This window comes from Vespa velutina, chromosome 17 (genome assembly GCF_912470025.1).
Source record: "Vespa velutina chromosome 17, iVesVel2.1, whole genome shotgun sequence".
NCBI lineage: Eukaryota > Metazoa > Arthropoda > Insecta > Hymenoptera > Vespidae > Vespa > Vespa velutina.
The window spans coordinates 2,863,594-2,876,093 of record NC_062204.1 but is presented as its reverse complement, the minus strand read 5'-3'; the positions used below and the strand labels follow the sequence as shown (position 1 = coordinate 2,876,093).

At 30.7% G+C, this 12,500-nt stretch overlaps 2 protein-coding genes across 7 annotated transcripts in view; one reads left to right on the top strand and one right to left on the bottom strand.

The window, feature by feature from the left end:
- LOC124955146 (band 4.1-like protein 4) overlaps window positions 1-5,935 on the bottom strand; it is a 56,600-nt gene extending 50,665 nt beyond the window's left edge. Inside the window, exons 1-2 of one of the 6 annotated variants that reach the window (XM_047509124.1) lie at window positions 5,149-5,935; window positions 4,882-5,010 (exon numbers count right to left, since the gene is read on the bottom strand). The gene's annotated coding sequence lies outside the window, so the exon portion shown is untranslated. The remainder of the gene's footprint in view (window positions 1-4,881; window positions 5,011-5,148) is intronic. The other 5 variants (XM_047509118.1, XM_047509120.1, XM_047509119.1 and 2 more) reach the window with 5 other exon arrangements.
- A 3,201-nt stretch (window positions 5,936-9,136) lies between these two features.
- Window positions 9,137-12,500, top strand: part of LOC124955144 (thyroid receptor-interacting protein 11-like) — a 41,053-nt gene continuing 37,689 nt past the window's right edge. The window contains exons 1-2 of the mRNA XM_047509112.1: window positions 9,137-9,452; window positions 10,114-10,193. Of these exons, the coding sequence (XP_047365068.1) occupies window positions 9,350-9,452; window positions 10,114-10,193 (183 nt within the window). The 5' untranslated portion in view covers window positions 9,137-9,349. The remainder of the gene's footprint in view (window positions 9,453-10,113; window positions 10,194-12,500) is intronic.

Genomic DNA, 12,500 nt, shown 5'->3' with positions numbered 1-12,500 from the left:
TTGTACCAAACAATGACTTCAATTAATTTCTTTTCTTTTTTTTTTTTTTTTTTTTTTTTTTTCATTAAATCATATAATTATCTTAATTGGTTACAATATCTAAACCTTTCAAACAAAATCATTGTATAACTTATTTAAAGTGCATTGAAATTTATATATATATATATATATATATATATTAAAATTTTGTAACTTCTACGTTGAATAAAATGTCACTTAAATTATTATTTAAATAATTTATTAATTTTATTATCTAATTCTAAACAAAATCATTGTAACATATTTACAATAGGTTATGTGTAATTTTGAGGTTAAACAATACGTAATATCCATATCAGTTCGTTTCAAAAATAATACGAACGATCATTAAATATTATTTCTTTTAATATTTTCAATATCTAAACGTTATTAAAAAGAGAAAAATAAATAAAATGTAATTATTAATACAACACTTGAAGAGAGAGACTTATACTTAACGTATAATTGATACCAATGTAAAAAAAAAAAAAAAAGAAAAAAAGAAAACAACCTAATAAAAAAAAAAAAATAATAAATGAATAAAAAAAAAAAAGAAAAAAAAATAAAAATAAAAAAGACACATGATAAAAGAGAAAAAGAAATATATCAAAATCGAGTAAGTAAATAAATACTTGCGATCGATTCGTCTCATGAAAAATGTCTCTTCGATGTGCCGAACTCTCGCATTCTGAGTGCCATTGAACTCTCGAAGGAAAGAACGTACGTACGTACGTACATACGTTCATACATACATACCTACGTACGTATATATATATAAATATATATATATATATGTATGTATGCATGTATATATGTATGTATGTATGTATGTATGTATGTATGTATGTATTGTACATAGAACGTTTATACGAGGCTCTGGGAAACAGGTTTCGTATCCAGAATTCCTGAATCTGTATCTCTCTTCGTGTAACAGAAAGCGACGGGGCTTAACAAATTGCGACGGTTAACCCATATCGCAGAACTAATTGCAGGGAAGTCTGCCTTTATTAATCAGCCTGGTACAATATATACTATACGTTCGACCAACCGTAAAGCCAAGACGAGAGAAAGAGATATGACGATTTTTCTTTCTTCTTTTTGTTTTTTTTCCTTTCTTCCTTTTAGTTTTCTTTTGATTTTGATTTATTTATTTTTTTATTTATTATTTTTCTTTTTTTTTTTTTTTTTTTTTTTCTAATCCATCGAAAACCATTCATTCGCACTATTCAATCGAATTATAATCAATTTCTTCTTATACTATCATCAACCTTTTCTTTAATCTCTCCTCCACGTCCCTAACCAATAATAAATCATACGGATTATTTCAAATAAATATTTAATCTAACCTTACTTTATAACGTATTGTTTCTATATGGATATATACGATATGTGTATGTATGTCGTTTATACGATCGAAGAATATATATATACATATCTAAAGAAAGAGTAAAAAAGAGAGTGGAGATCAATCATTTTCTTCTATTTTTCTTTCTTCTTTTTTCTTTTTTCTTTTGTAACACCTTCTTCTTAATTATTTTTAATTAAAAAGATATGTCAATAAAATATGAAGAACATTTTCTAACCTCAATTTACTACCAACGTTGGTACGATAGAACCGTTAGTAATTCGTTTAATAGTAAATAGACAAATATTTGCATGAATGTACGTGTGTATATATATGTATGTGTGTATACATATGTATATATATATATGTATTTATGTACGTACGTATATATGTATATATCTCTCTGAATAAGAATTCATCAGTCGTCGTCGTTCTCGTCCTCGTCGTCGTCTTCGTCGTCGTCGTCGTTGTTGAAAGAAATTGAGAGAGATAGAGCACAGAGTCGTTCTTTAGAAAGAAACGTTAACTTGAAAATCAAATTCCAAGTGCTACCACGACGACGACAACGACGAAGACGACGACGACGACGACAACGAACGATAAAGTATTCCAAGAAGTACGCGACGTCTTCTAATTAATCCCCTCCCCACTCTGTTAACTTCTCCCCACTACTATAACCTCTCATCCTCAACTCTAACCTCTCTCCTCGTCATCCTCCCTCCCTCCCTCTCTCTCTCTCTCTCTCTCTCTCTAATATCTCTGTCTCTGTTTCTCTCAAAAGCCGATCACAGTCGCATTCAATGCCAATGATTATCGTATAATCGATGGGATGTTCTTTGAATTGGTTAAAAGGATTTTCCTCATCCCTCATCTCCATCTCATCCCATCTACCTCCATCCTTCATTCGAAAGGATATGAATTTATATACAGAATCAATTTCCCTTTCCAAATTGCGACAAAACGAATGAGAAAGGAAATATCTCGAACGTAATGAGTGACGACGAAATCAATGATCCTTGTTATAACCTATAAAAAAATCGTTCGATAACTTCGAGATGATTTCGAGTGTAATAGAATCGATTGATTCTATTAGATATCTCTTATGAAAATGTAAAAAAGAAAAATAAATAGGAGAGAGAGAGAGAGAGATAAAGAAATGTTTCATTGAACATTTTTATAGAAAAAAGAAAAGATATATATATAACAGATTTTATAATTGATACTCCGAGATATTTCGATTATATCGGAGAATCGGATTCGATGCTTCTATTAATTAAATAAAATGAAAATAATAAATCAAGAAGAGTAAAAAATAGTGATAGAGAAAGAAATTTTAATTTATATAATATTTTTTAAATGAATGATAATGATAATAATAATAATAATAATAATAATAATAATAATAATAATAAGAATATAATAGATCGCATAGATTTACTAAAACTGCTATGTTATAACCTAAAAAACGTTCGATCCTACGATATATTTACTTCGAATATATATATATATTTATATATTTATTTAATTTTTCTAATATTAATAATAATAATTAATTAATTAATTAAAAGAAACGATAAATAAAATGGATTATAAAAAAAGAAAATCGCACCTATAATTGTTTACCAAAAAATTAAAGGTAAAAGATGAATAAAAATAAATATAAAAAGAAATTAACTAAACTTAGTATAACCTCAAAATAAAAAAAAAAGAAAAAAAAAAAATAAATAAAAATAAAAAAACAATTACTTATTCTTAGATTTTCTCTTTCAAAGGACATCGTATTCGAATACTCTGAAAGAATGTGGAAGCAACGCGTTCCCGTAACTCGACGATTTTTATTTCCCTCACACGTGCATGCACGCGACAGAAAAGAAAGAAAGAAAGAAAGAGAAAGAGACAGAGAGAGAGACAGAGAAAGAGAGGAGACAGAGAGAGGGAGAGAGAGAGAGAGAGAGAGAGAGAAGAAAGAGAGAGAAAGAAAGAAAGAAACGCATGGCTATGTCCGATGCACAAGACAAGAGCAATTCTTTTTCCCATCCAAGAATTCCCTTGAAATAGCGACGATATAACCTTGGTATGTAATAGTGAATACCCCCATTAGCCGTACCATTGTCCTCCATAAAGGATACAACAAAATAAAAAAAGAAAAGAAAAAAAGAAAAAAAAAAAAAGGAAGAAGAAGAAACAAAAAGAAAAGGAAAAAAAATTCTTCTCGTACGTCCCACCATGAAATTTTTTAAAGAATGACTTAATTACGCCCGGACGTTCAGGTCAAAGGTCATTATATTTATCCTGATTCAATACAAACGATCAGGAAAATTATTTATTATTAATTATTTGGTAATATTATTAGTTTTAGATTATATTTATTAATTGAATAATTTATTAAAAGATAATTATAAAATATATATATATATATATTTTTATATTACGATAAATAATAATAAATAATAAATTCGTGATAAGTGGTAATACGAATTATCAAAATTCCCGCGCTTTTAATTCCCTCTGAATTTCGAAAATTTAAGACCTCTAACAAAAAAAAAAAAAAAAAAAGAAAAAAGAAAAAAGAAAAAAAACCTTCGATACAATTGTAACGATGATTCATAATTCATTGAATGGATTTAATCGACGTGTGATAAAACAATCGTTTTCTATTTTTAAATATTTGCATTTGAAAAAAAAAAAAAAAAAAAAAAAAAAAAAGAAGAAGAAGAAAAAAAAGCAAAGGCATTGAAAATACTTATAAATATATTAATCTTTAAGAATCTTATTGTCAGCCGATCTTTATATTTTTATTTCTGTAATGTCGAGAGAAAGAGACAATGATGATGACTTTTGATTCGTCGATGAAAAAAGACGAACAAAAAGTCATATATATATATTATATATATATATATATATATAAAATTTCTAGTAATAAATTTTATAACAAAATATAATTTTTGAAATGTAATACATAACCTCGTAAAAATTACGATCATAAAATCAAATCCATTTCTTTATTAAATCATTTCAATGTAAAAACATTCGCAAGTATAAACCTTTGCGATAAATTTTTTTCTACATATGCAATCAATATTTTTTTTTTCTTTTTTTTTTTTTTATGTATTTTAAATTTCATTCCATTTTTCTATAAGTTCTTTTATATATATATATATATATATATATATATATGTAAAATATTGTGTTCATTTTTCTATATATATATATTCATATAATTTTTTTTTCACACATATATATATATATATATATATATATATATATATATATATATATAGAACAAATTGAAAAAATGTAGGTTTAAAATTCGTTCGAACGAAAGGCACAATCGCGCGAATACAATATATATGAAAGAAAAAATCGTTTACTTTCAAACATGTCGATGTACGAAATGCGAACGCGTTCGATGATAAAATAAAATAAAGAATAAATAAAAAGAAGAAAAGAAGAAGAAGAAGAAGAAGAAGAAGAAAACGAAGAAGAGGAAGAAAAGGAGAGAAAAAAATTATGCTCACCTCGATCACCAAAATCGGACGACGGATCCACCAAAGAGAATCTTGATCGTTCAACGTAACAGAAGTAGAAACAGTAACGGCAATATCGGCGGCAGCAACAGCAGCCAATCATCGTCGAAGGATTTTCTTCTTGAGAGGAATACGAAAATATACATACACAATACACACACACACACATATATATATATATATTATGTATATATGCATATGTGTGTGTGTATAAAAAAAAAAAAAATAAATAAAAAGAATAAAAAAAAAAATCCCTACGCGATACAATACCGTAGATCGTATCCCCCTTTTACTCGTAAACGCGGAACATCATTTCACCGGTTAACAAATTATTAATGACGAAACGTATCGATATTAAAAATAAATAAAAAAAAAAAGCGACGACAGTAGAAAGGGGAGGAAAAGACAAGAAAGAAAAAAAAAAAAAAAAAAAGAAGAAAGATAAAAAAAGAAAGAAAGACAGAAAGAAAGATGAAAAGCTAAAAGAAGAAAAAGAAGTGGTAGTACTAGAGGAATGAAAAAAGAAAAAAAGGAAAAAATAAATTGAGAGAAAAAAGAAAAGAAGTGTCCTTTAATGTTGGCGATTTCTCACTCACGATGGAGTACGACGAATAAGAATAGAAAGAAATGAAAGAAGAGATGATAAAGAAGAAGAAGAGGAAGAGTAAAAAGAAGAGTCAGACGAAGGAGAAGAAGAAGACAAGGAGAAGGAAGAGGAAGAGAAGAAAGAAGAAGAAGAAGAAGAAATAGAATAAATAGAAGAAGAAGAAGAAGAAGAAGAAAGAAGAGGAAAGAAAAGACGGCGTGACATGTCAGTCAGGTGGCAGAGCGCGACTGCGATGTGCGCTATCGTCCTCGTCGCGTTCCTCTGCGTTCTGCGGAAAGATTCACGTTTGTAGGAACTCGCGCGAAATGAAGTAAAAAAGAACGAGCGAGCGAGCGAGCGAGCGAGCGAACGAACGTACGTACGAACGTATGAACGCGTACGAACGAACGAACGAACAAACGAACGACGACGATCACGACGACGACGAACGAACTAGCGCGAACTAGCGCGAACGAGCGAACGAACTCGAAGGAACTTCGTGCCTCGCCGGCTCCGCTACGACCTCGCCGATTGGCGGCCGTCGACTCCCCACTACCATCATTCTCTCTCTCTCTCTCTTTCTCTCTCTCACTCACTCTCGATCCTTGTCTCTGTCTCTCTCTCTCTCTCTCTCTCTCTCTCTCTCTCTCTCTCTCTCTCTCTCTCTCTCTCTCTCTCTCTCTATGTGTGTATGTTAAAGAAAAGGACGAAGAGAACGTTGATCAGGGCACTGCCTTCGTTCGAATGAAACTGAACCGGAGTTAAGCTCTCGAAGGATTCGGATATGCCTCTGGCTAACTTCTTCTTCTTCTTCGTCTTCTTCATTTTCTTTTTTTTTATTTTTCTTCTTTTCTCTCTTCTTCTTCCTCTTATCATCTTTGACTTATTACCGCACTGCTACTAGTAAATATCATTATTACTCCTACTACTACTACTACTACTATCAATTTTTGATCACTTTTTCTATTCTATCTCATTTCCTCGTCGAAAACATACTCTCGTACTATTTACTTGTTGTTCTTTTTCTCTCCTTTTTTTCCTTTTTGTCTTTCTTTCTTCTTCTTTTTTTTTTTTTTCTTTTTTTTCATCTAACCTTCAAATCAAAATTAATATACCGCCAAGTTAATCTCTACTTTATATACAATAGTACTACGCGATGACGACGCATTTACCGAGTATCAACGATCATGACCGAAGTTATTCCTCCTCCTCCTCCCCCCTTCACCACCCCGCCCCACCATATTCGGGATTTACAAATGGCCGATCGATTACATATTCCGGCGAATTAACCTCGAATACATTTAACTTAGACGCATACACACATATACAAACATATGTATATATATATATATTTCATTAGTTTTTGATATCCATAAGCGAACTTAAAAGATATTTTCCCTAAATTTAAGATCTATTATTACATTCAATCGATCCTTTCCTTTCCTTCTCCATTTTCGTTCTCTTTGTTTTTCTTTCCTCGCAGTCTCCTCCTCATCCCTTCTCCCAATCAACAATCGCCGCGTTGCCGATTTTCTTTTTCTCGAACCACGTGTCGGAGAAAAACAAATTAACGACGAAGGGTTTTTCATCGACGAGTACTTTGATTATTTTTACTTTCGAGCAAAGCTTGAGCATGAGATGGCCACGGTATGAGGCGAGGGAACGCAGGGGAAGGAGGGTATGTGGGAGGGGGGAGGTTTCTCACTTGAAATAATTCTCGATAACCGTAATGTATTCTCTCTTGGGTATGGCATAGTGAAACGTTCGATCCCTTTCTTTCGACCATCTACTATCTATCTATCTGTCTACTAATACTACTACTACTACTACTACTGCTACTATTACTAACCTTTCTCCAATAAAGAGTCTCCGGTCTCGTGCCAGACGAGTGCCATTCCTAATGCCTCCTCGATGCAAATAGGGAGGAAAAGGAAGAAAAAGAAAAAAAAAAAAAAAAAGAAAAAAGAAAAACAAGAGAAGGAAAAAAAAATGGAACAAGAAAAGAAAAATAAATGAAAAAAAGATAGCTAGGCATCTTGTAGATTCTCTTTCTTTCTCTCTTTTAAGCGCGCGCGCGCGCGCGCGTACACGGCCATTAAGATATTCCTCGAAAGTACGATATAGCGATCATCATGTCTACGAATTCATCATCTCTTACTCTGAACTAAATGAAAAAGGTAATGCTCTTGTTATTCTGAATAAGAGAGAGAGAGAGAGAAGGGGGAGAGAGAGAGAGAGAGACATGATAAATAACTACGTGGATCAGCTTGCTCACTATATTTTTACATAATATATACATAAACTAAAAAAGATCTAAATTAAATATGTCCCTCTTTTTAGTTTTCTCTCTTCTCTCTTTATACCTTCATTTTCTTATAAACGCTCGAATGAAAGATTAAAAAGAGTTTTTAATTGATAAAACAAAAATTTTAATTTTCAACGTTCGTATTAAGGTATGGTCTTACATTTGCGAACAATGTACGTTTGTTTCTATTATTGTTGTTGTTATTGTTATTATTATTGTCATTATTATTATTATTATTATTATTATTATTATTATTATTATTAGAATATTCGTTATTCGAGTTAAGAGACCGTAATACGTTTGTGCGTAATTTTTAGAAAAACATCGCAAATTTTTAATTGCATACGTCCGTTGGATATTTAGCGGACTGCAATTTAAGGCAAATATTTTTTTTTTCTTGTTTTTTCTTTTCTTTTCTTTTCTTTTTTTTTTTAGGTATGTACATTACGTACGTATATACGTTCAATTTTTTTTCCTTTTCTTTTCCTTCTTTCTTTCTTTCTTTTTTTTTTTGTTTTTTACATAAACTCACTCGAGATATATATATATATATATATATGTATACTTACGCATATGTAAAGTGGAAAAAATATCTATGAAATTCCGTATCACTTATTGCAAGATGAAAAATTTTATTTCGATTGAACGGGGTCGATCGTGTTGCGCTTGAATGTTTCTTTAAATAAACGAACGAATGAATATCAAGCATTAAAAATAGATCGTTTTCAATTGGAACAATTCACGATTGACGTGAATAATAATTGAGGATATAGTCCGATGAAATTGTAATAAACTGTTTAGAGGTGATGAAAATTTATTACAATGAACGGAAATGGTTTAATTAACTTTTTATTAATCTAAGACGAATTACCGTCGCTACCTTGGGACGAAGTTACGAACTACAAATGTGTCGACAATTGTGTCAACTCAAAAAAGAATTATTAATTATCCAATGATAAACAGAAAAAGTAGGGGATTATCCAGCGACGATAATAAAAAAAACTGTAATTTAATGATATCCAATGTACGTTTAAGTATAGATGGCACTTTTAAACGCATGCGCATTATCGATATTATCTGAACAATTTTCAGAATGAAAATTTCAATCCAAATTTTTTCTTCATTCTCCTTTTCCCTTACAAAGTAAATTGATTAACGGGGAAATTGGAAAGATAAATTGAAAAGAATCATTATTATTTTTTCTTTTCTTTTTTCTTTTTTGTTTTTTATTTTTTACGATTACGATGCGATAAAAATAATGGAATTATTTTTATGACGAGAGCCTTAGAATAATATAATCGCTCGAAGCGACATCTGGTGTAAATATATAGCAAGCTTCTAACCAATAGTAATTTTATGGTCAGTGTTGTCGGCCATGTTTATAAGTGCGTTCGTGTGTTGTATTCTGTGAAGGTTAATGTAGTCTTTCACGTCATCATGTTAATTTAATGTTTACGTGATAAATAAGTCAATTTCTGTAAAAAATATGTTGTGCACGTGACAACAAATAGATAATTGGTTTTGTGTATTTAAAGAAGTGGATTTAACGGTAAATATCAACGTTTAAAATGGCGTGGTTCGGTGACAGTCTTTCTGGCTTATCTCATTTAAAGGGCCAAATTACGAACTTTACGAAGGAGGTACTTTCCGAAGGGATTGTCAAGGAAATAGGTACGCAATGTATTATCAATTGGATCGAATGAAAACAATAGAACGATAATAATTTGTTTTCTCTCTCTATATTATTTCGTGAAAGAGCGATGAAAACTTTTTAAGGTTATTTCCGACTGTCAAAATAAGACTCTGTTTTACCGACGTAGTAACATCGACGTAGCTTATAACTCTTAGCGGGAAATTTGTATTCTCCTTCCTATCTAATTCCATTCATTATGTTTACCGATCAAACGACGAGATAGATGGTAACGCGATTAAAAAGTGAAAAAAATGAAAGAAAAAAAAGAAGAAAGAAAAAATAAACGAAAAAAAAAAAATAAAAAAATAAAGGAATAAAATAAAAAAAATTAAAATGGAACAAAACTAGACAATGAAACGGCATAATTTTATCTTTTAATACCTGTATTCCGTGTTATCACTGATCAAATTATATCCTATATATAATTGTCCTATCGTTCTCTCTAAAGTAATAGCGAGGAGAAAAAAAATAAAAAATAAAAGAATAACAATGAAAATAACAAGTGATATTTTTCAACGTTCTACGTGACTTGTATAAACAGTGTTTTATTTTTTCTTTCCTTCTTTTCTCTTTTTCTTTTTTCTTTTTTCTTCCTTTTTTTTTTTTTTTTTTTTTTTTTTTTTTTTTTACCTATTCTAGACGATCAAACGATGCAATTGAAAGAAGCGAACGAACGGTGCATACAACTGCAAGAGTTACTGGACACGAAGGACGCTGAGGTGAGTCTCTCTTGCTCTCTCTTTTTCCTTCTTTTTCCTTTTGTATAATCGTATCTCATAATTATTTTCTTTTTTTTTTTTTCCACGTACCAAGTTATATCATATCGTCCTCCTAATATCGATCTCTCTCTCTCTCTCTCTCTCTCTCTCTATAAATTCAAAATTTATCAAAAATAATATTTAAGTTTTTTACGTTATCAGAGAGAGAGAGAGAGCGAGAGAGAGAGAGAGAGAACCTAAAGACCCTTCTTCGCTTAGGGTTTTCGCGATAAAAAAAAAAAAAAAAAAAAAAAAAAAAAAAAAAAGAGGCGGCGATGGTTAGAGCAGGGAAAAAAAAGAGAGGGAGAGGGAAAAAAAGGAAAGAAAGAATAAAAAAAACTGCGGCCGATTAGAAATGATTTCAACAGATGTCACTCTCCCTAATATAATCACGGACGAGTGTAAGGCAAATACATTTAACTTATCTACTATATTATACAACCCTACTACTGACAAAATCCTTTCAACCCCCGTTTTTATTATGTCCCGCATCTTCTATTTCTTTTTTTCTTTCCTTCTACCTTTCTTTCTTTTATTCCTTTCTTTCTTCCTTTCTTTCTTCCTTTCTTTCTTCCTTTCATTTATTTCTTTTTATTATCATTTATTCTTTACAATCCAATATAAATGTACATTACAAACAAATATGGCGTCGCGACGCCACTTAACCTTTTTAATTGGATCCGGAAATTTCCGTATTTCGTTTACGTTTCTCTTTTCTTCCTTCCTTCTCCGTTTGTCCTTTTCTATTCTTCCTTCATCTTTTGTCCTTTTCTCTGCGTTGCTCTTGTTAAAAATTAAAAAAAAAAAAAAAAAAAAAGAAAAAAAAATTAAAAAAAAAAAGAAGAAAGAACATTGAACATTCGAATATACTTAATTCATATTACATACGAGCGATATAAAGGATGTGTATGCAGTATCGAAAGAAAAAAAAAGAAAAAAGAAAAAGAAAAAAAAAAAAACATTTATTCCTCAAGAGATCATTAATTCGAAATATTCAAAGGTCATATGTCCATTTTATATGGAACTTTGTCGGATATTTTTTTTGAAGATTATTTATCTTCGATTGAACGTATTGAAAAAAGAAAAAAGAAAAAAAAAAAAAAGAAACAGAAAAGAAAAGAGGAGAAAAAAGAAAAATCGCTTTATGAAAATAAATGACCCACGTTTAACGATTTGCGCATAATGCAACAGTTCGGTATTGCATAACCTTCGACATCGTCTCCGTTCACAGAGAGCACACAGAAATAGTTCTGTACTTGAGGTCATTGAAGTCCCCTCTTCTTCTTAGTTCGTTCCGGTTCGCTATCGCGGCCAATTTGTGGAAACGCAGAGACCAAAAGCCTGCAAACGTGCTATACTCTTTCTCTCTCTCTCTCTCTCTTTCTCTCTCTTTCTATTACTCTGTCTCTCTCACTTATTCTATGCTTTTGTGGTTAGCCCTCGAAGGCGTCTACTCTCCCGTTGTGTTTCGTCTACACGATAGAATGGCTTGCCGATATCGCGAGCTTTAGTCTTTGCGTTTAACAATGTCCACTGTTCGAGACAGTTGAGAAAGTTTTCGCTGACGATAATAACGGTTTAATGGTCCCCGATCGATTTTTCCAACCTTTCCTTTTGTTCAAAGAACGATCAACATTACGACAACAATGGCAAAGACTACTATGATGACACGACGACAATAATACTTTTAATATCTACTCCTTTCCATATTTCTTTGGATATTACTTTTAAAAAATCATTTTCGTCCGATTTTTCCAATTTTTCTTTTTTCCCTTCTTTTCCTTTTTTTCCTCCTCCTTATTCTTCTTCTTCTTCTTCTTCTTCTTCTTCTGCTTCTTTTTTGGTCCAGAACATTTTTTTTCTTTTTTCTTTTTCCCTCTTTGCTTAGTGTAGTAAGCCGACGCCATTTTGCGTGAAACAAATCTATCGTAATTCCCAATTTTTCTGATTAATTTTCCTCTAATTTTTTGGTATAAAGTTTCTTTTCCTTTTTTTTTTTTTTTTTTTTTTTCCTTTCTAAATATAAAACACTGACGACATTATATAAAAAATCTATTCATTTTTCGATCAGATTTTAATGATATTTTATTCTTGAATATAACGAAGAGAAAAAAAGGAAAAGGAGGAAAATATAATATCGTAAGATTAATTAGTTGATAGCGTAAAAGCTAGTTTTATGCAAAAGGTATTGTGCATGTATTATTTGTACACATACATATATAAATATATAAAGGATATATATATACACATACACACACACACACACAC